Source organism: Geotrypetes seraphini, chromosome 19 (assembly GCF_902459505.1).
Source record: "Geotrypetes seraphini chromosome 19, aGeoSer1.1, whole genome shotgun sequence".
Taxonomy (NCBI): Eukaryota; Metazoa; Chordata; class Amphibia; order Gymnophiona; family Dermophiidae; genus Geotrypetes; species Geotrypetes seraphini.
Genome location: NC_047102.1, coordinates 29,204,433 through 29,231,038, shown reverse-complemented (window position 1 = coordinate 29,231,038; position 26,606 = coordinate 29,204,433). Strand labels below are relative to the sequence as shown.

The 26,606-nt window shown below is 43.6% G+C and overlaps 1 protein-coding gene across 1 annotated transcript in view; it reads left to right on the top strand.

Moving 5' to 3' along the window:
- Positions 1 to 3,404: 3,404 nt before the first annotated feature.
- LOC117352355 (tetraspanin-3-like) overlaps positions 3,405 to 26,606 on the top strand; it is a 69,599-nt gene continuing 46,397 nt past the window's right edge. Inside the window, exon 1 of the mRNA XM_033928787.1 lies at positions 3,405 to 3,582. Coding sequence (XP_033784678.1) covers positions 3,405 to 3,582 — 178 coding nt within the window. The remainder of the gene's footprint in view (positions 3,583 to 26,606) is intronic.

Genomic DNA, 26,606 nt, shown 5'->3' with positions numbered 1-26,606 from the left:
TCTTATTAAGTCTCTAGAGCTTGAATCATGGCCTATGTCTGTTCTTCAGACCTTTCTTCCTTTGTGTGGCATAAATGGACACATCTTATTGATTTTCTTTCAACCTGGATCACCTCCATTGCTGTGAATATGGCAGATAAATCCAATTCATTCTCCCACAGGGAATGACAAAGAATGCAGAAAAGATGCTGGGGTGATTATGCAAAAAAAACAAAAACCCATGTTTAACTTATTTCAGTCTCACATCCTTTCTCTTTTTGGTCTCTTCATATTCATATAAATCTATATAATGTTCCTGCTTATCATTTGTATAGTGCTACTAAACATACGCAGCACTGTACATCAAAACACAGCAGAGACAGTCCCTGCTCAAAAGAGCTTACAATCTAGTCAAGACAGACAAACTGGACAAGAAGGTGCATCTATACACAGTGCTCTAGTGGGGGAATTACAGAGGGAATGATACGACAGATCTTGGTGCTTAGGAGGTGGGTTGGAGTTTGGAATTGAAAGCAGCTTCAAAGAATTGGACTTTGAGTCAGGATTTGAATACCACCAGAGACAAAGCTTGATATATTGAGTCAGGCAGTTTGTTCCAGGCATGCGTGCAGCAAAGTAGAAAGGACTGGGTTTGGAGTTGGCCATAGAAGAGAAGGGTACAGATAAGAGGGACTTACCCAATGAGCAGAGTGCCCGGGGGGGGGGGGGCATATGGGGGAGATATACTGAAGAGCTGCAGAGCAAATATACTTGTGGGAGTTTGAGCTGTATGTGGAAACAGGAAGCCAATGAAGTGACTTTAGGAGAGAGGTAATGTTGGCATAGCAACATTGGTGGAATATGAGACTTGCAGCAGAGTTCTGAATAGATTGAAGGGGAGAGATATGGTTTAGTGGAAGGCCAGTGAGAAGTAGGCTGCAGTAATCTAGGTGAGAGGTGATGAAGGTATGGATTAAGTACGCTCAGAAAGGACGTGATATTGTGGAGAAAGAAACAGATTTTGGTAGTCTGTTGGATATGTGAAGAGAAGAGAGATGAGTCAAAGCAGTGGTGTACCGCGGGGGAGGGGGGGGAGGTCCGCCCCGGGTGCATGCCTTGGGGGGATGCACAGCCGGCTGTTCTCACTGCCGGGAACAGGAAGTTGCTGTTGCAGGAAGAGTTCCGGGGCAGGCCGAGGTTAGAAGTCTCCTCCGATGGATAAGCGCCGCGGTTGCCATAACATTTAAAATAATAGCGATCGGGGGGGGGGAGCAGGTGTGGAGAAGTCCGGAGCTGCAGGGCCGGCGTTAGAGGGACTAAGATGATGGTGCCGCAGGGTCCCGCGTTGGTGGGAGGGAGGAAGAAAGAAGAGTAACCGAAGCATTGGCAATCTGGGAGGAGCAGGTGTGGGGAAGTCCAGAGCTGCAGGGGAGAGTGTTGCTGTACCCAGCTGGATGGAGAAGGAAGATGAGGGAGGGAATGAAAGGAGATGCCATGGCTTGGAGGGAAGGAGGAACGTATGCCAGACTAAGGGAAAAGGAAGGGGGAGATCTCAGAGCATGGAGGGGGAGGGAAAGATGGAAGGAAAGGAGAAAAATGCCAGAGAATCAGGGAAGGGCAGATACCAGACTGTGGGGTGCAAAGTAAAGAAAGGCTAAGAGAGAGATGCAAGAGCATAGGGGATGGGTTGGTGACAGAGAGAAAAAAATGGAGAGGTGGCAGAGCTGAAATCAATCATGTACAAAGGAGAGAAGGGGCACAGGATAAATAGTTATGAAAGGAACATAGAAAGAAGGAAGATGTTGTATGGAAGAGAGAGAAGGCAGACATTGGATGGAAAGGGCAGAGAGGGCAGTGACTGGAAGGGGCGATACAGAAGGTGAACAGTAGATGGAAGGGGTAGAGAGAGAGACAGACACTGAATGGAAGTGTGGGGGAAAGGAGGGACAGCCACTGAATGGAAGTGTGAGGGAGAGGGGGAGCAGATGCTGGAAGGAAGTGGGGAGGAGAAAGAAAAAAGGGCACATGCTGAATTGAGGGACGAGGATAGAGTTAGATACTGGAAGGGGTGAGGGAAAGAGGTGGCAAGCTTTAGGTAGACAGTAAAAAAAAGGACATTGATGAGAGGGTAGTAAGAACGTAATCTAGACAGATGCAGAAAATAAATTGAAAAGGAAAATGAGGGAAAAAAGGGAAAGAGATTGCAGAGGAGAGGAGTGGGAGAGGGAAGGAGAGGAGAGAGATGCCAGACCAATGGGGGTGAAAGGAGAGATGGAAGGGGCAGGCATACAGTTTCTGGAAGGGGCATAGAAGGAGAGAAGATGCCATATAGGGGAAGAGAGACGGCAGACAGTGGATGGAAGGAAGAGAGTTACAAGAAGATGAGGAAAGCAGAAACCACAGAAGACAAAGGTAGAAAAAATTTTCTATTTATTTATTGCTTTAGGAGACATGTGTCACTGTTTCTGTGGTGTTGCATTGTATGCAGAGTCCAGCTTCTTACTGGTTCAATTTAACCTTTGTCTATGTATTTCTATTTTATCCCCCCTTTTTACAAAACTGTGGAGCGCTTTTTAGCGCCAGCCGTGGTGGTAGCAGCTCTGATGCTCAGAATTCTATGAGCGTCAGAGCTGTTACCACTGTGGCTAAATTCCACACTATAGTTTTGTAAAAGAGGGAGGGGTTAGTTTGTGATTACATATTCCATATTAGGCGAAGGTGTTTTCTGTGTTCTGTGTGTTCGAAAGACATGTTTTTTTGTTAGGCTTGACTGCAGGATTGATCTGTACTAGTCTGGCTTGTTTAGTTTTACAATGAGTGTATTGATGTTGTACTACTCACTGCATATGTAAGATGCTGCCTTTTCCTAGGTACTCATGTGTGACGTGTGGCTTGTTACTAAAAAGCATGTTTTCTGTACAGATGGTGGTGGGGGGGGGGGTCAAAAAATGATGGGACCTGGGTGTCACATATGCTAGGTATGCCAGTGAGTCAAAGATTACCCTAAGATTGTGAGCCAACAAGACAAGGAGGATGAGGGTGTTGTTCACAGAAATAGAGAATGGGGGAAGAGGAGAGATGGGTGTAGGTGGTAAGATAAGGAGCTTAGTCTTGGGCATGTTTAATTTTAGAGGGCGGTGAGACATCCAGGTAGCAATGTCAGACGAGCAAGTTGAAACCTGGGACTGAATGTCTTTCAATATTTCAAGTATATAGAGATAGATCTGTGAGTTGTCGGCATAGCCATGGGAGAAGATTAGAACACCAATGGAAGATGTGTAGATGGAAAAAAGAAGTAGTCCCAGGATGGTGATGGAGGAGGATCTACCACAGCATATTCCAAAGGTATGATGGAAAAGATAAGAAGAAAACCATGAGATAATAGAGCCCTGAAATCTAAGCAAGGACAGTATATTGATGAGTAAATGGAGATGTATCATGTCAAAAGCTGGGAATGGATCAAGAAGGATGAGGATGGAGTAGAATACTTTGGATTTGGCCTGGAGCAGATCATTGGAGACTTTCATAAAGGCAGTTTCTATAGAATGAAGAGGGTGAAAGCCCAATTGAAGCAGGTCAAGGATAGCTTGAGATTAAAAAAAGGCAAAACAATGGCGGTGGACAGCATGTTCAAGTAGCTTGAATAAGAAGGGGGAGGAGGGAGACAAGATGATAGTTGTAAGGGCAGGTAGGATTCAGCAAGGGATATTTTTTTTGAGGAGTGATATAACAGCATGTTTGAAGGCATCAGGCACAGTTGAGATGGAGAGTGAAAAGTTGAGGATTTGGCAGATAGAAGGCAATAGGAGAGATAGTGGTAAGTAGATGGGTAGGGATGGGTGGTGGTGAGTGGGAGGAGGAAAGAAAATATGCAGTTTCCTCCTCAGTAATTTTAGGAAAGAAAGATAAGGTGGCAAGGGCCGAGGGGGAGGTAGGTAGAGTGGGCTGGGGGAAGTTGAGAATTCAAGGTTAATTTTATGAACCTTGTCGTAGACGTACTCAGCCATAGTCTGGGGGGGGGGGAATGATGGAGATGTTAGAGGTGGGTCAGACCAGCAGCGGCAATTATTATGTTCTTTTATATATATATAGATAGATAGATAGATAGATGATTACTATATATATATATATATATATATATATATATATACACAGTGGTCCATCGTGCCCAGCAATCCGCTCACGTGGCAACCCTTAGGTCAAAGACCAGTGTCCTGAGTCTAGCCTTACCTGCGTACATTCTGGTTCAGGAGGAACTTGTCTAACTTTGTCTTGAATCCCTGGAGGGTGTTTTCCCCTATAACAGCTTCCGGAAGAGCGTTCCAGTTTTCTACCACTCTCTGGGTGACGGAGAACTTCCTTACGTTTGTATGGAATCTATCCCCTTTTAACTTTAGAGAGTGCCCTCTCGTTCTCTCTACCTTGGAGAGGGTGAACAACCTGTCTTTATCTACTAAGTCTATTCCCTTCATTATCTTGAACGTTTCGATCATGTCCCCTCTGTCTCCTCTTTTCAAGGGAGAAGAGGCCCAGTTTCTCTAACCTCTCACTATATGGCAACTCCTTCAGCTCCTTAACCATTTTGGTCGCTCTTCTCTGGATCCTTTCGAGTAGCACTGTGTCCTTCTTCATGTACGGCGACCAGTGCTGGACGCAGTACTCCAGGTGAGGGCGTACCATGGCCCAGTACAGCAGCATGATAACCCTCTCTGATCTTTTCGTGATCCCCTTTTTAATCATTCCTAGCATTCTGTTCGCTGCCGCCACACATTGAAAAGAAGAGGGGAAATGAGTGATAACTAGACTAGCAAATGATAAGGTAGGCACGTGCAGACAGGATGGTAAAAGGCTGAACTTAAAACAAGGGAACGGGGAAAACTAGAGGTAGCTTATAACCAAGCCTGGGAATGACAAATAGCACAGGCTTATGAAGAAACATAAAAGAAGAGGCGTGAAAATACAATGGCCACTTGTATACAAGAGAACCAAAAATAGAAGAGACAAAGCCTCTCGGACTACTATGAAGAAAACAGCAAAAAGAGGCATTGGAGATGTTGCAGCCAACTAATGGTCACCAGTCTTTTATTTGATAATAAACAATTAAAATGTATAAATACAAACAAAGTCCTTACTAGGATCCAAGTTTCGGCGACAAATGAAGCACCAAAAGTGTGAAGTAAAGATGCCAACTTGGATCCTAGTCCGGGACCTTGTTTGTATTTATACATTTTAATTGTTTATTATTAAATAAAAGACTCGTGACCATCAGTTGGCTGTGATATCTCCAGTACCTCTTTTTGCTGTTTTCTTCACTTCTATACAAATCATCTGTTTGGTACTGTATAGAAACATAGAAACATGATGGCAGATAAAAGCCAAATATAATAATTATTATTATATATTATTATATTCTAAAGGCCGAATGGTCCATCCAGTCTGCCCATCTACAGTAACCATTATCTCTTTCTCTCTCTGAGATCCCATGTGCCTATCCCAGGCTTTCTTGAATTCAGACACAGTTGCTGTCTCCACCACTTCTTCCGGGAGACTGTCCCACGCATCTACTACCCTTTCTGTAAAAAAGTATTTCCTTAGATTACTCTTGAGCCTATCACCTCTTAACTTTATCCTATGCCCTCTCATTCCAGAGCTTCCTTTCAAATGAAAGAGACTCGACATGTGCATATACGCCACGTAGGTATTTAAACGTCTCTCTCATGTTTGTACAGAGCCACTTGCTAACATACATTAAAACTTGCACAGTGAAGATAGTATGAATAATCTGTGGTGCATTTGGCCATACTATCAAATAAATGTGATGAAGTAAGATGGCACAGTAGAGACTGGTAAATTGGTAAAGCAACTGTTCAAAGAAATACACTGTAATCTATTACAGTGTTCAGATCTGCGGGCCACAGTGTTTTGAGGTCATGAATGATCCGTTGTTCTACCCTTAAGTGAATGTTATCAATGTTACCTCCTATCAGATTAGTTTGAATGGCCTGAGGTGTCATCAGGCATCCTAACTTTTAGGTGTACCATATTTATGCCAGGGTTTTCTTGGCCTAAATTCTGGCGCCTAAGTCCAAAACAGGCACCTAGATACAAAACATGCCCACGCTCCGCCCCCTTCTTTGTGGTAGGTCCCTTGGATTAGGCGTCTACCTCAAACTTGCATGGGCTTACCAAGTCAGGCGCCCAACTTCCATTTAAGTGCAATTTACACCAATTACAAAGTGCTAATAGTCAATTAGCAACCATTAATATATTAAACAATTACATTAGGTGCCTAATGTTAGGTGCCATTTATAGAATTTCTACGTTAATGCGCACCTTTTAATGATATTCATTTTTAAACAAGAAAAAACTTGAAAAAAATGACATGAATGTGTCTGACTGCTCATCACAAATATATACCATGTTTCTTCAAAAAGTTTCAGCACGTTCACATTTTTGTGACAGATCGCTACTAGGAAAATCCTTCTCTGAACCCAAACCATGCCACTATGGAGTGCCTCAGGGAGCCTTACTATCACCTCTCCTATTCAACCTCTATGTCAAACCAGTAATGGACATAGCGGGGAAAACACTGAATCAGAATCCACTCTTTCGCTGACGACCTACAACTCTATCTTCCCCTAGGCCATCACCGAGACACACAAATCTATAACCTCCAATCTTGTTTAACTGAAATAAAGACTTAGATAACTGGGAACAAGTTACAGTTAAATGAATCCAAGCAGAACTTCTCTGGAGCCACAAAGATTTATGCGTATACCCCAATCCAACCTTTTCCTGGAGCACAAACACCCTTACACCAAAAAGACTACCATCCCATAGCAAATATCCCTCTCCTAACTAAACTGCTAGAGATCACAGTCGCCACCCAGCTCTCTTATTACCTAGAGAGATTCTCCATCTTCCATCCCTACCAATATGGCTTGACCAGACCCAGCTTCAGCACCGAATCCCTCCTAGTTTCCTTAATTTCTAAGGTGCAACAACTACATTCTCGTAACAAATTCGCTGTCCTATTACAATTCGATCTCTCTGCAGCTTTCGATGTTGTCCACCACGATATACTACTTTATCAACTTTCCGAGATAGGAATTGACTCCACCGTCCTAAAGTGGTTCTCAAACTTCCTACGCTCTCGCTCCTACACTGTCAACACAAATGGCACCATGTCCGTTCCTTGGACACCATCTTGCAGTGTCCCTCAGGGATCACCCCTATCCCCTATTCTCTTTAACATCTATATGTCCTCCCTGAAACTTCTCCAATTATCCCCCCTTGAAACAATCTACACATATGCTGATGACTTCTTGTAAACCGTGCCGAGCTCCACAACATCCGTGGAGATGATGCGGTATATAAACTTAAGGTTTAGTTTAGTTTAGCCTAGGAGTAACTCTTGACTAACTTATCAATGACAGATCACGTATCCAAACTAGTATCATCCTCCTTCTACTACCTCCGCCAACTAAAAACCATACGTGCATACTTCTCAGAACCCAAATTTACCCAACTATTCTACACTTTTGTACTATCCCGCGTAGACTATTGTAACATTCTACTAGTGGGCCTGCCTACCAAAACTCTCTCCCACCTCCAAAGGGTGCAAAACGCTGGAGTCCACCTTCTGAAAAACCTAGGCATCCGCGACCATGTTACCCCTGCATTAGCTTCCATGCACTGGCTGCCCATTCAAAAACACTGCACCTTCAAGGCCCTGCTCCTCGCTTTCAAAACCTTCCATGAAACGATTCCATACTACATGAAAACTAAACTACAAATCTACTTCCCAAAGCGATCGCTGAGGTCCCAAGGAGAAAAATGACTGACCATTCCTCCTGGACGCTACCTCAAAACTGAAACAGCCCGCAAATGCTCCTACTCACATTTCACACCCAGACTTTGTCACACCATTCCCCCATCTGTTAGATCACTAGATGGACTCTGGAACTTTAGGAAGGCTGTGATAAGCTTCCTCTTTACAAACCCAGCGCCTTAAAGTCATGCACCCAGAAATGCCACTCAGTCAACGCACCTATGCCATCTAATCTCACCAGATGCTACTTAGGGCATATGTTTTATTGTCATGTCTATATTGTAATTTATGTAAATTATGCCATCTCTGTCCTGTCCCGATTATAGATGCACTTTGTAACCCAATCTGGGCTCCTTTGGGAGGATGGGCTAAAAAAATTGAATAAATAAATATATGTCATGTGACTAGTTAGTCAGGCAAGCCGGTGATTTTGTGGAAAAGTGATGTAATTTGCTTTTGAGATATTTAATAGCTTAAAAAATAAACGTGCAGAAACTTTTTGAAGCTCCTCCTATATAGATTTAGATTTTACACAGAAAGAGAGGGACTTATCCCTGAGTAGCAATGTAACCAGTGGACCAGTTCCTGATGTTGTTTGGGATTAAAAATGTTAGATCAGGTTTAGGCAAAGAAGGCTTTTGCATACTCACAGTTAATACAAGTTTGTCGTGGTGCGAATAAACTTTTCTACAGGTCAACAGTGCCAGAGCTACAGAATCTGCAGCTACTAATTAGCAAATGCAGGTAAGCCCACTTCCCTCCTCGGCTGTCTCTGGGAAATTGAGCTGAACTTGAGCCAACACAGTAAGAATTGTGGAACTTTCTGTTTCCTCTTTTAGAACAAGGCGATCTGGCTTCTCTGACAAGCGAAACTGATAAAAAAAAATGAATTAAGAGAAAGCTGGCCATTCCTTCAGCGTAATGGTACAGAAACAAGAAGAGGCAGGGATCCACTCCAGAGGGTAAAAAAAGAGCAGAAGATTCCAAAGGAAACCAAGCCAACCCCTGTATAAATCATTGGTTGAGCTCATCTGGAGCATCGTGTCCAGCTCTGGAGGACACATCTCCAAAGGATAGTTATAGAGAAAGTAGAGGCAGGCCAGAGACAATGCAGACTTATTACCTGGAGAAGATGAAAGAGGAAGGATATGATAGAAAAATTCAAATAGCTCTGAGATATAAATAATGCACAAGAAGTGAGCATGTTCCAGAGGAAAAGAAGTTCTAAAGCAAAAAAGTCTTGATATGAAACTCTATGAAAGAAACATCCCCTATTTTACCCACATGTATTACACAGGGCGTACATGACGTGCGAGTAAAATAGGTGATTTCATGTAGAATTACCCCTCAAAGGGCTAGAGTCACTAAGCTAACCGATTGTGTACCGATCGGTTTGCGACCCCGACCCGATTCACTAACATTCTGGCCGATCCTGTCTGCTTCCGATCCGATCCGTGCATGCAAATGAGGGAAATGGCATGCAAATCTAGGAAGGCAGCGATTCACCAACATTTTTCAGGCACATCGACTGGGCTGGCCGATCCGAAACCAAGCGACTGATGAGGACCAGTCGCTCTCTCCCGCCCTGAAATACCAGCCCTGCAGCCCTGAAAAAAACCCTACTCTCTGCCGCCCTGCCTACCTCGTATGTTCAAGCAGAAAGCCTGCTTCTACGTCCGCTAAACCATTGAGTCTGTGGGGAAAAGTGCCACCCCGACTCTCCTGCTCTCTGCTGCCCTTCCCTGCAGTGCATCCCCGCTTTAAAACCACAGGCTCGCACTGCGGAGAAAGGGCAGCAGAGAGCAGGAGAGGCAGGGCGGGTTTTGGGTTCTGTTTCATAGTTTGGAAGTTCCCCCCCCTCGGCTTTTTTAAAAGAGGCTGCAGCCAGTCCTGTCGGGAGACGAGACTGGACCCGGCTCAGCCCTTGACCATGTCTGCCTTTCCTGCCAATACTTCGCCATCCCTCCCCCTTTGTTTTGACCTCGCAGGGGGCAGGAGAGCGGCACATGCGCGGATCGCATGTATAGCCATCAGCGATGGTCTGCGCGTGCGTCACGATCGGTCTTCAGCGGTCCGTGGGATCGCTTGTGGGCGTGTTTCCGATTAGGTCATTTGCATGGGGAGCCTTTAATGAATGGGTTGCCCAGCAAGACTCGGAAGCGGATTGGAACCAGATCGGACAGGAAAGTGAATCTAGCCCAAAGGGACTATAAGGGCAGAGGGAGGGAGACGACCACAAGTTGGATAAACATAGGCGAACAATGTGGTCCTTATCTATCAAAATCTTCTAAGGGGCCGGTGTTTCATTCTAACTTCCTGCCTTTCCATTTAATTCACATTATGCTAATATGTGTTAACATCCATGCTGCTCCTTCCCTCCCTTGTTTTCCAACCTCCCCTGTCCATATTAACATAAAAAGGTCATGTGAGAGCCTTTTAAACAACTAACGTGGAATTTCAAATTAAGGGGCATTGTATAGGTGGGGAGAGAGCTGGGGCTGTGCTTACCAGTTAATGGGAAGATTGTTCCCATGTGTTAACTGGCAAGACAGCTGGTAATGCAGTACAGTTCGAGAAACTCCCATAGGTGTAGCTAACTGCATTCCACATTATCAGCCATGCACTTTCAAACATCTTAGTGAATATTGCTTTGTTTGCTGTATAGCTGCCTTCTCCAAGGTGTTGGGAATGCCCCCCCCCCCCCCCCCACAACAGTTAATGCAGACGTTTTGTACTTAATGCAATTTTTTTTTCTTTCATATGGCGTGGAGAAGGCAGCCTACTGGTTACAGCTCTTGCTTCAGCACCCTGAGGTTGAGAGTTCAATTCCAGTCTGCTCCTTGTGACTCTGGGCAAGTCACTCAGCTCTCTGTTGCCCCGGGTAGCACAGTTAAATTATGAGCATGCCAGGATAGATAAGGAAAATACATAAAGAATGCCTGATTACTATTCAAAGGATTGTAAACTGCTTTGGTTAAATCACTTCATGAAAAGACTTAGAGAGGTTAGGGCTCTTCATCTTGGAAAAGAGACGGCTGAGGGGAGATATGATTGAAGTCTGCAAAATCCCGAGTGGAGTAGAACGGGTGCAAGTGGATCGATTTTTCACTCCCTCGAAAATGACAAAGACTAGGGGACACTCGATGAAGTTACAGGGAAATACTTTTAAAACCAAGAGGAGGAAATATTTTTTAAAAAAAGAGAATAGTTAAGCTCTGGAACGCGTTGCCAGAGGATGTGGTAAAAGCGGATAACGTAGTTTGTTTTAAGAAAGGTTTGGACAAGTTCCTGGAGGAAAAGTCCATAGTCTGTTATTGAGAAAGACATGGGAGAAACCACTGCTTGCTCTGGATCGGGAGCATGGAATGTTGCTACTCTTTGGGGTTCTAGAATCTTGTTACTCTCTGGGATTCTGGAATCTTGCTATTCTTTGAAATTCTGTATGGAATGTTGCTACTCCTTGGGGTTCTAGAATCTTTTGTTACTCTTTGGGATTATAGAATGGGATTATAGAAACTTCTTGGGTTTTGGCCAGGTACTGGTGGCATGGATTGGCCACCGTGAGAATGGGCTACTGGGCTTGATGGACCATTGGTCTGACCCAGTAGCGCTATTCTTATGTTCTTAAAAGGAAGTTAAATCAAAAATAATAATGGCTTGAATTCAGTATATGGTGCTGGAAAAATTGGACACCAAATGGTATTCTATAAAGGGTGGTCAGGGATACACACTGGGTGCGAGAATTTACACTGACTCAAACCAGGTATAAATCACAAAACACAAGCTGGTTGCAGATCCATCCCATTCCAGCTGACTACTACTGCTGCTATGTATCACTTCTGTAGCGCTGAAGGGCTTACGCAGCGCTGTACATTTTGACATCAAATAGATGTCCCTGCCCGGAAGAGCTTACACTCTAACATGGACAGACAGACATTGACCTATAGGGTTGGGGAAGCAGAACCCAAGGTGAGAACAGTTAGGAGTTGAAAGCAGTCTTGAAGAGATGCGCTTTTAACTTGGACTTAAGCACTGCCAAAGACGGAGCCTGCCAAAGGGATTCAGGCAGTTTGTTCAAGGCATACGATGCAGTGAGACAGAAGGGACGGAGTCTGGAGTAGAGAGTTGCGCGGGGACAGAAATCCCACCCATCCCTGCCCGTCCCCGCCAGGATCCTCTCCGTCCCCACCCATCCCCGCAAGGAATTACCTCCATCCCCGCCCATCCCCATAAAAAGCAGCAATTACTTCTGACAGGATCATCAATTCCAGTTTCTTTTATGTTTGCGCTGCCGTTTTCCTTGTGGAATCTCTTTGGTGGAACCTTTTTTTATTCTCTGTTCAGGTAATTAACTTATAAACCCTCTCTTTTACTAAGGCTGACGTGTCCATTATATTATATGGACGAACCCTGCTTCCAAAGCCTTCCATCCCCGTGGGAATCCCATTGGCTAGAGGGGGGTCCCCGTGGGAGTCCCGCGGGTCAGAGGGGGGTCCCCATGGGATTCCTGTGGGTTAGGAGGGATTCCCGTGGGACCCCCGCGGGACTCCCACAATCCCCATTCCCGTGCAGACCTCTAGTCTGGAGTTGGCAGAGGAGGAGAAAGGCACATATAGGAGGAACTTACCAGCTGAGCGGAGCTCGCGGGGGGGGGGGGAACATAGGGGGAGATAAGTAAAGAGAGATAGTGAGGGACAGCAGAGTGAATACATTTGTAGGTCAGCATGAGGAGTCTGAATTGTACTCAGAAATAGATGGGAAGCCAATGAAGTGACTTTAGGAGAGGGATGACGTGAGTATAGTGGCTCTCACGGAATATGAGTCGTGCAGTCGAATTCTGGACGGATTGAAGGGGAGAAAGATATCTGAGCTAGAGAATGACATGGTGACAAAATTCATCACCGTTCCCGTCCCCGCGGATAACCGCGGGAAATAATCCCATGTCATTTTCTAGTGTCTATTTCAACCTCGGTCCTTCTACACCAGCATTCTTCAAAGCAAAGCTTGCGGGTCAGTGGTTGTGCCCAATGATTCTTCCCTCTCTCCTTAAAGAATGACATGAAAATGGTTTCCCGCAGTTATCCGCGGGGACGGGAACGGTGATGAATTTTGTCACCGTGTCATTCTCTAATCTGAGCAGAAGACCTTAGAGTAGCGAATTGCAGTAATCTAAGCGTGAGGTGATGTCTGGCCTGTCTGTTTCCCTCCGATCGTTGTGCGCCATTATAAGTGGGCTCACACTGGTAATTTATAACGGCATCTTGGCAAGCAAATGCAGTTATAGAATTGGTGCTCGGTGAAGGCATTGATGTGCCTAACTACTAGTGCTAAGTATAGAATTGCTTTTCCCCTCCCCCTCCCACCCTAGGGTTACGAGACATCCGGATTCACCTGGTCATGTCCTCTTTTAGAGGACATGTCAGGGAGTCCGGACGGCTTTTCAAAACCCAGCACTTTGTCCGGGTTTTGAAAAGCTTCCAGCTTGGGATCGCGTTGGAAGGGCAACCACTCATGCGCAGGTGCAACTCGGTGACATCATGTGCATGCATGTGACATCATCACATCACACTTGTGCACGTCTAGATGCCCTCCCGATGTGGCTCCGAGCACGAGAACAGGTTGAGGGGTGGGGCTGGGTGGCAAGGCTAAGGCGGAGCAGGGTGTGTCTTGGATTGAACCGGGCGTGGCTGGGTGGAATTGGGCGGGCCTGGAGGTGGGGCCATGTGTCCGGATTTTACAATAGTAAAATCTGGTAACTATACCCTATACATCGCTTAGTAAACCAAGATAAGTGATTAAATCAAACTTTAATGAAACTTGGATCACATTACCCCCCCCCCCCCAGGCAGCACCTTCATACACACCCCTGATCAGACTAGCTCCCCAAACAACCTCTTCCTCACAATCCCCTGATCACAACCCTCCTCGATCATAATACCCCAATCAGAACCATATCCCTCCAAAGGTATGCCCCATCCCTGGGGACCTACCAGCCCATACCCGGTGGTATAGTGGGTCTCTGGAGGAGTGATGCCCTGTACCTCCTGCCTTTTATGGCACCATCTCCCAAAATGGCACCCCCCAGCAGTAGTCTTATGGTACTACCACTAGGAGTCATGATTCTATACAAGGAAGCATGACCCTAGCAGCAGTACCACAAGACTACCACTAAGGACATCATGTTGAGTGCTGCTACTGGCAAGAGCAGGAGCAACTGCCCAGAGACCTACTATGATACCTGGCATGGGCTGGTAGACCCCCCAGGTTGGGGAGGTCCTTTGAAGGGGTAGGGATATGATTAGGAGATATGATAAGGGGGAGTCATGCTCTGGGGGTTTGTTATCAGGGGAGGGTTATAATCAGGGGCTTAGGGGTTTGATCAGGAATTATGCAGCTGCTGGGGTAATTGGGGGATGGTGTAGGTGCTGTTCAGGGGGTGGCGTGATAACATAGCAGTGTTGAATATATGTGAACTTAAGAATGGCCATGCTGTGGTTGGTATTTCCAAAAATATGCTTGTTTCACTGCTACTGAATATTAACTCAATATTTGAATCTTTGTTATTCTTTGAAACAACATGGAAAATGTCAGTGGTATTTCCCATATTGTTTCATGTTTCGCACTAAATTGACAGGAAAAATTTCACAAAATTTTGAAGGGGGGGGGTTCATATGATGTTAATAGGATGCCCTCTTAATGATATTGCTACCATAATGGTGGGGGGAGGAGAGGAAACCAAAACCTGAACACTACTATTTAATTTCCTCCCAGGTGCTTCTGACCTGGATTGGCCTCTGTGGAAACAGGATATGGGACTAGTTGGATCTTTGGTCTGAGCCAGTATGTATGTTGTCCTTGTGGAAAGAAATGGGTTTATGTTAGTATAATACAACTTGAAAAGTCTTTTGCCATTTTTGCTTCATTCGTTCACGGGAATGTGAAGAAATGGATTAATAGAAATTATTAGTTCCAGAACTGTAGACTTTGCAAGGGCCGGTTTTCCATGGTGCAAAAAAAATTGAACCAAGCCATTCTTCAAGGAGATGGGACTCACCGGGATTTATTAATGCACGTCCCTGAGATATTCTCGCTTATACAATGCAAGCACTGAGTTAGCATGGATTTCCAAATTATATTTAATTGGACAATTATTCAAACTGAAAAAAACACTACACAGTAAACTAAGGAGATCCCTAATAAACACCTTGTCTCCTCAAGAAAAACGGTGAAGTCATTCACTGACCCAGGAGACACAATTGTATCTCTGGTAAATTTATTTTGAAGTAATTGCCGGTTTCTGGAGTAACAATATTTAAAAAGAAGAAAAAAAAAAAGAAGGAGAAAGCAGAGCTGTGAAGCAGAATAATAAATTGTTCTCTGCCCTGCATGAAGGCCTAATCACATTACAAAGACATACTTTCACTTGGCTTGTTGGCAACAGAGGATGTTTATCACATGATCCACAACTACTTCTGCAAGGCTTTTGTCTCTTCTGCTCCAAACAGAATTGAATTAGAATAGGATACATCATCATTCTGGAATCTGTTTATTGTTTTTTATATATATGCATATATATTTTTTTTTTTTTTTTTTTTTACCTGTTTCATCAATTCCCCATTAGCCCCTACACCCTTGTTCTCCTCCTACACAAACAAATTCTTCTTTTTCTGGTTTAAATGAGGTCCTCTGTGGCCTCTTTAAAGTAGAACTCTTAATGATTTTCTTCTCTTCCTGAACACTAGCCCCTTATCTGAAAAAAAAAAAAAAACAGGAAAAACTTAAGGAGACGGGGGAGCCCTCTTCAGCTGTAAAGATCTTCTTCCTCTCACAATGGGGAAAAGCAGGCTGCCTTTTTGAGGGCATCCAACATCGAAATCGTGCAACGCTAATTAGTTCCTATCAAGCATGAGAGATGCAGGCAGGGGTGCGGTGTTAACGTGGGCTTTCATAACAGTTGTTTGGGAGTGAGATATAAAAATACAATATTACGATCCTTTCCATTATGATAAATCTTAACAATAAGGACTTTATAAAAATGACGAAAAGGCCGCTTTCTTGTCAAAGTCTTGCATGTCTATGCGGATATCTATCTATTAAACAGCTTAGCTGATGGAGTATGTTCATAGCTCTAATGACACATTTCTTTTCTAGATCCATTGACAAGATGTACAATTATACGTCTGCGGAGCTGCAATAAATCAGCAACGGAAAAATTCTGACAGGCTGATGGTTGGAGACGGATCAAAGCCGTAGACACATTGTTTTCCTGATATGAATGCATGCTTTTATTTCATCATTTTTTAGTCCCCAAATTGCTTTTATATACAAATAAAAGCTAAATATCGGTTTACTCTTCTTAGAGTTTTATTTTTCAGTAGCTCATGCCTTTTAAAATATAGTTCAAGGCAAATGATATTCAAGTACAGTAGACATGACCCTGTCCCCAAAGGACTTCCAATTTAGGGCCCCCGTTATTCAGCAGTAATTATCCCAGTAGAATTAGCTCCTACCTGGATGTCGGCTGCTGACTGAGTCATCCCTTGATTCTCATCACCGTTATCTAGATAATATTTAATGCTGATGGAATTCATTGCAGCCTAGTCATTGCAAAAACTCAGGTAGAGCGCTCAGATTTGGCTGTTTCAGTCATTAGTAGCGCCGTATAAGCTTTGAATAAACATAAACATATATTTAAATACAAATCTGCATAAATAGCAGGTATGCGCATATCATATGGGCGGAGGCAGAAATTATGTGTCTATCTCCCAAGTCTAGGCATGAAATTTATACCAGCTCCCTGACTGCCCCTGAACATGTGGAAGGGCATAATCAAAAGAAACGTCTAAGTCCCCTTCTGGCCTAAGTCCCTAGATGCAGAAAGCAGGCAGGGAAATATCCATTCTCCAAAAAAACATTCAAAATGAGGGTTTTTTGGTTGTTATTTTTTTTTTTTTTAATGACCTACCTCTACGTTGAGCAATTTAATCGCCCAGAACACCACTACATCTATCCTTACCACACATTCCCGACCAAAAAATCACCCATGTTCCAAATGCCCAAAACAAGACTTTTTAGGCGAAGGAAGGGCCAGTCCACCTAAAAGCAGGATTCTGTAACCGGCATCTGTCAAAAACAATGTCGATTACAGAATCCTGGAACCGTGGTCTGCCCTTGCCTTCCCCAACGATCACAGCAGGATAGATACCTAATCTCTCATGCCGAAGAACACCCCCCCCCCAACACCCGTGCGATCATCGGCAGGAGGGAGCCCAAGCTCTACTGCCGACAGAAACCACCCTGAACCCCACAATTACTGGCAGGAGGGAGCCCAAGCCCTCCTGCTGGACAAGCAAACCCCTAACTCTTCAACGGCAGGAGGGAGCCCAAGCCGGACAACCTCCCCGCCTTCCCTCTGACTGTGCCCCCCCCCCCCACTAACCTTAATCGCTGGCCGGCTATATGGATCTTCCAGCCAGCAGGCCCGCTGTTGTCCAAATGGTGGGCCTGGCCCTTCCTGGTGCATTGTGTGCTGCACTGGGGATGGGCCTAGGGTCTGATTGGCCGAGTTGCTTAAGGCCCCACCCATAGGAGGGGCCTTAGACACCTGGGCCAACTAGAATTGGGCCAGTTGCCTAATGCCCCTCCCAGGGGACGGGGCCTGAGGAGTCTGAGCAAATCAGGGCCTTCCAGATATCCACTTATGGCAGATTCAGTCACAGGGCGCAATTGATGGGGCACCATTGTTGTGCACGCACTTGTCTGTGTGTGCAATTGTCAGAGCGCAATTGGCATGCGCGGATTTGTCAGTGTACCCCTCCTGCCACATGCGCGCACCCCTTCCCTGAACCTCTTTAATGTTCCTGGAACGAGCAGCAACCCTGACCTGCTGCTCGTGCCAGCATCGGCTCTTCCTCTGACTTCACTTCCTAGGCTCAGGTCCAGGAAGTGACATCAGAGGAAGAGCCGATGCAGGCGCAAGCAGCAGGTTGGGTTGCTACTCATACCAGGAACGTTAAAGAGTTATGTGGGAATGGGTACGCAGTAGTAGGGGGGGAAGGAGCGGGGGGTGGAGAGGAGGATGGGTTCATGTTTCATGTTTATTAAAATTTGATGCAGACGCTTATAACATAGCTTCAAAGCGAATTACAAATGTAAAACAATAGGGTAACAAAAACATTGACACAAATAGACAGACTTACAAACAACAGTAGGAAAGAGGGTGGAACTACAGAGGTTGTAGAGAAAGGCAATACTGAAGGTTCCCACAATAGGAAGGGGGTGGAGAAAGAGAACCAAATGTTTAAAAACAGAAAGTCTCCGGAAATGCTTTCGAGGGTGGAGTTTTAACTTTCGAAAGCATCTTTAAAAACAAAAGTTCTCCCAAAAAAAACTTTAAAACTTGTCTAGAGCGGCTTCTCCTCTGATATATCCGGGCAGTGAATTCCATAACTGTGGCGCGGCGACTGAAAAAAAAAAAAAAAAAAGTCTGCTCGTCTCGCGCCGATAACTTTTACAGATGGTATAGGGAAAAGATTTTGATCATTAGACCGCAGGGTTCTGGACGGAGTGTCCAAGAAGGTAGGAAGATTAATTTGGCAGATCTTAAATGACAGTGGTGCAATTTTAGGAGAGATACGATGAGGTATTGGCAGCCGGTGAGCATTTTTTAGAAGTGGTGTTTTGAGTTTGTTATGATTTTAAATGCAGTATTTTGAACAAGTTGAAGTCCAGGATAACCCTGAGGATTTTAATGGATGATGGAACTAAATCGCGCGAGACAACGGCGCGCCGACAACTGAGCGCAGACAACTGAGCGCAAGGTTGATGGCGCGCCGAAGAAAAGCACTATTTTAAAGGGCTCCGACGGGGGTGTGTGGGGGGGAACCCCCCCACTTTACTTAACAGACATTGCGCTGCCGTTGTGGGGGGTTTGGGGGGTTAAAACTGAACTTTTTCCCTAAAAAACAGGCAAAAAGTTCAGTTTCAAGTATAATGAGGGGGGTTACAACCCCCCAAACCCCCCATAACGCCAGCGAGATGTCTGTTAAGTAAAACAGGGGGGGTTCCCCACCAACACCCCCCGTCGGAACCCTTTAAAATAGTGCTTTTCTTCGGCGCACCGTAAACCTTGCGCTCAGTTGTCTGCGCGCCATTGTGTCGCGCGATTTTGTCTATGAACCTTTTAATGTGTGTGACAAGTTTCAAGTTTAATAAGATTTTTGATTGATCGCTTAATCATATTTCAAAGCGATGAACATCATAAAAGTACAATATTTAGGGAACATACAATACTGAACAAAAAGTATTCTAGGGGAGTGTTATCAATCTTAATTGGTGCCTGCAGAGTCAGATCTTCTTTCCAGGGGAAAAGAATAGTCTGTGACTTATCGACATTAAGGGCCAACATATTTAGCCTCAGCCATTGGTTGGTTTGTTCTATTTTTCCGTTTCTATCGCAAATTTCGGTTGGATCATCGGTGTTCAGTGGATGAAGAAGTTGGATATCATCCGCATATGCATAGCGGGGGGGGGGGGTGAATCTGATCGATTGCATCAGCGTTATTAATGGGGCAAGAAAGATGTCCAAAAGAAGCGGCGAGCGTATAGATCCTTGGGGGATTCCATACTTATGCGGGATGGCATCCGATGTAATGTAATGTAATGTAATGTAATTTATTTCTTATATACCGCTACATCCGTTAGGTTCTAAGCGGTTTACAGAAAATATAGATTAAGATTAGAAATAAGAAAGGTACTTGGAAAATTCCCTTACTGTCCCGAAGGCTCACAATCTAACTAAAGTACCTGGAGGGTAATAGTGAAGTGAAAAGTAGAGTTAGAGGAAAAATAAAAATAAAATAAACATTTTAAAAAGACAGCATTGATCTAAATACTTTGGAAGGTAGAAGAGAGGAGAGAAAGAAATAGAAGCAGAATGGGTCAGCGTCAGTGATGAAGTGGAGCAAGTAAGTTTAGGAGGAGCGATTGACGTATCCAGAAAGGGCTTCTTCTGGCCGACAGTCCCAGGATGCCTATGTCTCCTCCCCTGTGATGTTCTCCCATCCATGCATTCCCTCCCAGACACACTGCCCTTGCCCCAGCCGCTCCAAGGAGGCTGCCCCAGATGAGGTCCACGGTGAATGCAGGATTCTCTCCTCTGCGGGAAAGCCGCCCGGAGCCGACAGTAGATGTAGAATTATTAAAGCTAACCTTAGCAGTGCGGGCCACCCACTCCTCATTACACACTGAGGAGTGGTAAATTTATAACTGCAACTGTGGAAAGAGCGCTCCGTGGTTACTGCCAGATTGTCAATATGTGCATACTTTCATTTTGAAGCTTTCTAATTAGAATTAGCGGGGATCTCAAAGTCCCTCCTTGAGGGCCGCAATCCAGTCGGGTTTTCAGGATTTCCCCAATGAATATGCACGCGATCTATGTGCATGCACTGCTTTCATTGTATGCTAAAAGATCTCATGCAAATTCATTGGAGAAATCCTGAAACTCCAACTGGATTGTGGCACTCTAGGGCCGACATTTGACGCCCCTGCTCTAATGTCTAAAACAGGTTTTACACATGGACTAACCTCTAGAAAATAAATCCCTAAGTGCACAGGTTTATAGGCACATAGGGCAGCCAAAAGCTAATTTCTGCCCGTACAATGTTCTTTTTGCCTAGAGGAATAGCTTTGAAAATGACCCTCCCTAATGTGAGCACTTAAGAGCCATCTAAAATTCATCCCTTTGAATGGCTACATTTAAGAAAGACAACTTGATGACAAGCACTTTCATCTCTTCTGCAAAATCGTCAGATATCACCACTTGCACTTTATAATAGCTTTGTAGATACTTTAGAGAAAATTGTGAAGGACAAATATCAAGATTTATCAGTTTTCCATTAGGCAACCTATGTTTTCATCAACAATTCTGTTTTCTAGTGGTTCAAAGGTGTACATTATGACTAGAAAATGGGTTAAGAAATACGTGTGCTGTAACCTATTTTTCAGATTCATTTTTCAGTCATTAGATTCTCAAGGATGATTGCTCTAATCACAGAAGGTACATTTAATTATAACCAAAGGGAAGGTTTTCATCGTATATGAGTATTTTCATCAAAGACTTGAGCTTTTCCATGGCAGTCACAAAGCTTAACCAAAACCTTCAGATTACATTTCATCCCAAATGATAGAACTTGCTGGGCAGTGAAAGATTTGATTTGATTTGAAGGAAGACTAAAATCCGAAAATGACATTTATGTCTAAGTTATCGAAGCGAGTCCACCTTCTGGACATAAAAATCTACCAGCCTTTTCCAAAGCCTGCCTTGGAAAATCATAAGCTCAGATGAAAGCCAATTTGTTATACTATTAGTAGGCAGTCAAGTTTTTTTCTGCAGGTCATTTACAAGGGTTGATTATCATGATCGATAGATTAGTTGGAGAGAGCATCTATGTTTTAAGAAAATAAAATAATTGGTTATTAGTACACTAAAAATTATCCCCCTCCCCCCTTTTAGTAAGCCATGATAGAGGTTTCTACCATGGCCCAGAGCGCTAAATGCTCCAATGCTGCTCCGACACTCATATGAGTCGGAGCATTTAGTGCAGGCCGCAGTAGAAATCGCTACCACGGCTTAGTAAAAGAGTATCTATATTGTTAATAGGTGGGCAATTTCTACCCCAAAGGTTGCAGACCAGTGTAAAGTTCAGGAAACCAACAATAGATACTCATCGGATATATATATATATATACAAGATATATAGTACTCATCTCGTATATGCATGCATTTTGGACATTTGGTTATTCTGCAAATAAATCTGAACATTTCCTCCATCTTTTACTAAGCCGTGGCCCAGAGCGCTAAGCACTTCAACGCCGCTCTGATGCTGATAGAATTCCTACGAGCGACGGAGCAGCGTCGGAGCTTTTAACCGCTCTACCACAGCTTAGTAAAAGAGAGGGTTAATTTATTCCAGAGAAAATACATTTCACCAGCTTGAGCTTCTTGAATAACCCTTCCTGGGGAGGAATTTCAATAAATAAAAAAGCAACAATTAAGTTGTGCATATAAATCGACTGTGTGCACCGATTTGCACGCACAACGTAAGGCGCCATATACAGAATTGGGGGAGGTGAGTGTTACGTACTAAGTTTACAGAATAGTGCATACGTCAATCCAATATTCAGGCAGGTTAGTACTAGTAAAAGCAACCCCTAGGTCTCATCGCATCAAATGGGACCTGTGCTATAATAGCACGTGTTAGCGATATAAGAACACATCTTAATAGTAGTCCATGTTCTAAATATTGGCTAATTTGCATCCCTAGAAGAGAGCGTAATCTAGAATCTGCCTATTCCTCATTAACCTAGGTTCTCCTTAAAAAGTCCTTTTTCACTGAATTAAAATACTCCTTCAGTTTCCATTGCCAGTAAAAATCTACCTCCTTTATAGACATGTTAAAATTGTGCATTTTTACAAGATTTCTAAGCCACAAAGACTTAAAATAGGAAACTTTACAGATTCTATAGCACCACAATTATCTTGTACTTCCAGTATATGAATGTCCTTAGCTGCAGGAAAGCTTTCAGGATTACTTATCTGCTCACCTCTTCAGTGTTTTGTCTATTTTCTGCTAAATAACATTTAAAATATCCTCCTCAGTTCTAAACTCTGATAGCATTAAGTACAAGGGAGGAGCGTCTTTTATGTCTTCAGCTAACATTGGGGTGAATAATCAAAGGCACTTATCCAGTTAGTAATCTCAATTACTGACACTGGACATTCAGTGAGAGAGTTTATAAGTGGAGCGAGATGTCCAAATTTAAGGGTCAAAAAATGACCATTCTCCAACTGCATGTCCAAATATATATATATTTGAAAATCATCCACTTGGACATCTAGACCACCAGGCTATATCACTGTATACCCCAGTTTTGGCCACATGTCAGAAATGTTCAAATCGGCACCATTTAGACGTGGGAGGGGCCAGCATTGTAATGGACTGGCCACATAGACATGCCATCAGAGCACTGGGGCACCTTAGAGGGCACTGCTGTGAACTTCACTGAAAGGGTGCTACATATACATCTCACCATAACCCCCATATAACTTATGGTGAACCCTCCAAAACTCCCCCAAACCTGTCTACCACCCCAATAGCCCTTATTGCTGCAGGTGGCACCTATATGGCAGTATAGTTGCGTTTTAGAGGGCTCATAATTTCTACCATATCTGTAGTAGTTAGAGTAGCTGATGAGCCTGGCTCCTCCTCTCTGTGGTTTACTAGCCCACTCATTTGGCTACTTAAGACATCTGTGTGATGCTCGGTTTTTCTATACCAAATGATGCTATTCTAGAGACAGGTATGCACTGTTTAATTTATGATGTTGGAGGGGGTTGGAGGGCGGTCTAAGACCATTGGGGGGGTGGAGGGGACATTAATTAATTCATCCAGTGGTCATCTGATCAGTTTAGGTACTGTTTTGGCAAGTCTAACCTAAAACATCCAAGTTCCTTCCAGGACGCCTTGTAAAAGGTCGATTATAGCCGCAAGACATCCAAGTCTAAACCACCCCAAAGTTTGCCTAAGACATGCCTTTAACATGCTCCTTTACTATTTCTGGAAGGAAAATGTCCCACAAAATGTCCACATTTTTTGTTTCAAAACTCGGCATTTGGATGTTTTAGCAAGAAAAATGTCCAAGTGCTGACTTATTTGAGTTTTTGGACTTTTTGCAGTTTTGAAAATGCCCCTGATGGTGTCTAGTAGGAATGGCCAGAAGGATAAAGGAGGTATTGATGCCCCTATATAAGACTCTGTTGAGACATCATTTAGAATATTGTGTACAATTCTGGAGACCGCACCTCCCAAAAGATGTAAACAGTATGGAATCAGTCCAGAGGAAGGCTACTAAATTGATTAATGGTCTTCATCATAAGATGTATGGAGACAGACTTAAAGATCTCAATATGTATACTTGGAGGAAAGGTGGAAGAGGGGAGATATGATAGACATTTACATACCTATGTGACATAAATGCGCCTTAGTCAAGTCTCTTTGAAATGAAAGAAAACTCTGGAATGAGGGGGCATAGGATGAAGGTGAAAGGGGATAGATTCAGAAGTAACCTAGGAAAATAGTTTTTCATGGAAAAGGTGGTGAATGCTTGGAATGGCCTCCCGGTGGAGGTGGTGGAGACAAAGACTGTATCTGAATTCAAGAAAGCTTGGGACAAGTTCGTTGGATCTCTAAGGGAGAGGAGGGAATAGTAGATGGCATGGTTGGGAAGACTAGATGGGCCATATGGTCTTTATCTGCCTTCATTTTTTTTCTGTTTCTACGTTAAACTAGTATTCTGCCAAGGTGATCTGTTGAAGTGCCCTTTATAGAATACTAGCTTGGTGTAGATCTCATGCCTAACTTTGGGTGTCGCACTTATGTCTACTGAAATGTAGAATAAATGCCAATGCACAATTTATCTTATACCTGCGGGAAGAATTACGTGGTGCCTCATCATTGGCCTTCCATTTTAATGTAATTAAAGTGTCTTTTGTGCAACTTCGATGTTATTGTTTAAATAAAGAATAAATATCCCGTTTATAAATATATAAATATACAGTGCTTAAGTACTTAACTTAATGTTCAGCCAAAACCTGGGAGTCAAACCCATGTTTCGCTCCAAAAGAGCTGTATCAAGGGTCTCCCTAGACAACCAAAAATAAAGAGAAAAAAGTTGTGAGTCAACCCTCTTGACCAACTCACCCCTCTATTTAGCTTAACCTGCCTAATTACTGAAATAAAACTTCACATATATAGGACTTCTTGTATGTAAGACTCACCGAGGTTGCTGCCGTCATTTGACCCCACTTCTGGTATATGAGAAAGATGGCGGCGGCGGCTATCCCTCGGGTTTAAATCCTCCCATCGTACTTCGATTAGTGGCAATGCCCCCTGTGTCACATTAACTCCAATATTTATTCTTTATTTAAACCATAACATCGAAGTTGCACAAAAGACACTTTAATTACATTAAAATGGAAGGCCAATGATGAGGCACCACGTAATTCTTCCCGCAGGTATAAGATAAATGAGCGGTGGAGTGGTGGGGCTGAGGCTTCCTGAAGATATTAGAATAGTTCTTAATTATCCAGATGCTATCGATTTGGACTATGTACTAAATACAGACTGGATAAAGAAATCATATAGTGGAAGTGTATTGCCATAGATTGTTATGCTTGAGGTGCACAATTTATAAGTTAGACATGTAAATGACCCTATTCTTTAACATTATGCTAATTTTATGGGAACAACCCTGACTCTCCCATGACCATGCCTCCTTTTGAGTTGCACACTATAAAGTTTAGGTGTGCATGTTATAGAATAGAGCACAATTAACACCAATTATTGATTGTTAGCCAACAGCCTGGCTGCCCTGAGTAGGCCCACTCTTTCTATTGGAAACTAAGAAGGGTCAGGCCTGGCTAGTACCAGGATGGGAGACCACCTGGGAATACCAGGTGTTGTAGGTTGAGGGGCCCTGTGTTGGGCAGAACAACTCAATGGAGCCACACCGTGCTCAGGAGAAGGCTCCTATATTCTGCCATGAAACATCACAGGGTGGATTCCTCATTGTGCATGTGGCCAACTCAGTGGTATAATCCATCCATCCATTGATAACGGCTCATTAACTAATTAGCTTGTGAGTGGCTCTAGGATCTGCACCCAAAGTTGGTCATCCAAACTTTGGCAAACTAAGTAGAATCCAGGTTTCAGTGCATCTGAAATTCAGTGCCGAATATCCAGTTTCTTTCTAACCATTGACTGCTGCTCTTAATTATTGAGAGCATTGTTGCTTCCCTCAGAACCGATGTTTACAATTTCTTTAAACCTTGTAATTTCAGAAATCCATCTTGACTGTGATGACCCCCCCCCCCACCCCTCCTACACATCACACCTCTAATAGGGCTTGGCTTTCTCTGCTGCAAGCCCACATTGAATGGAATATTTATTTGCTGGGACTTAGCTCACACCTTTTTCAGTGATAACTCAAGGTGATTATACTCAGATACACTAGGTTTTTCTCTGTCCTGAGAGAGCTCATTTTGTACCCTAGGGAATGGAGGGTTAAGTGACTTACCCAAGATCACAAGGAGCAGCAGTGGAATCTGAACCAGGCTTCCCTGGCTCACTAGGCTGTTCCTCTACTCTCAGAATTATGGGTATTTTGTAAATGTAGAAAATGCAATCCAAGACAAGCTGATGTTTTATTGATAGCTTCTCGTTTGCTAGCAACATATCCATTTAATGACCTCAACAGCAAGAGTGAGCTGGTAGGACATCGCTGGCCCAAATTTCAGTGTCTGGAGTCTCCTATTATCCCAGTCTGAATCTGCTCAGGTTTCCCTCCAGATCAATTGATCAGAGGAGATATACCATATCAAATTAACATATCTGATATTAGCTCATGTTTAAATAATTTTATGGTGTGGGGAAAGAGTAAAAAGGCTATCAGTGTGCAAAATGTGGAGAAATACATAGATAAAAAGAAGGTCATGTTGAAAATCAGCCAAGTTTAACCTAACCGATCCCTAAATATAAAGTATTAAAAAAGAAAAATATATTTTAATTTAGTGATCCTTTTCAAATGTGTTTAGTACCATGAAGACAACATCTTGTGGCAATTTAAGATTTGAGATGATCATTTATTTTAAAATGAAGGAAATTATATAACTCTGTTTTGGTATATATGTAGAGCCTATCATGGAGGACGGCAGGGCCATATGGCCAAGGCCTCACAC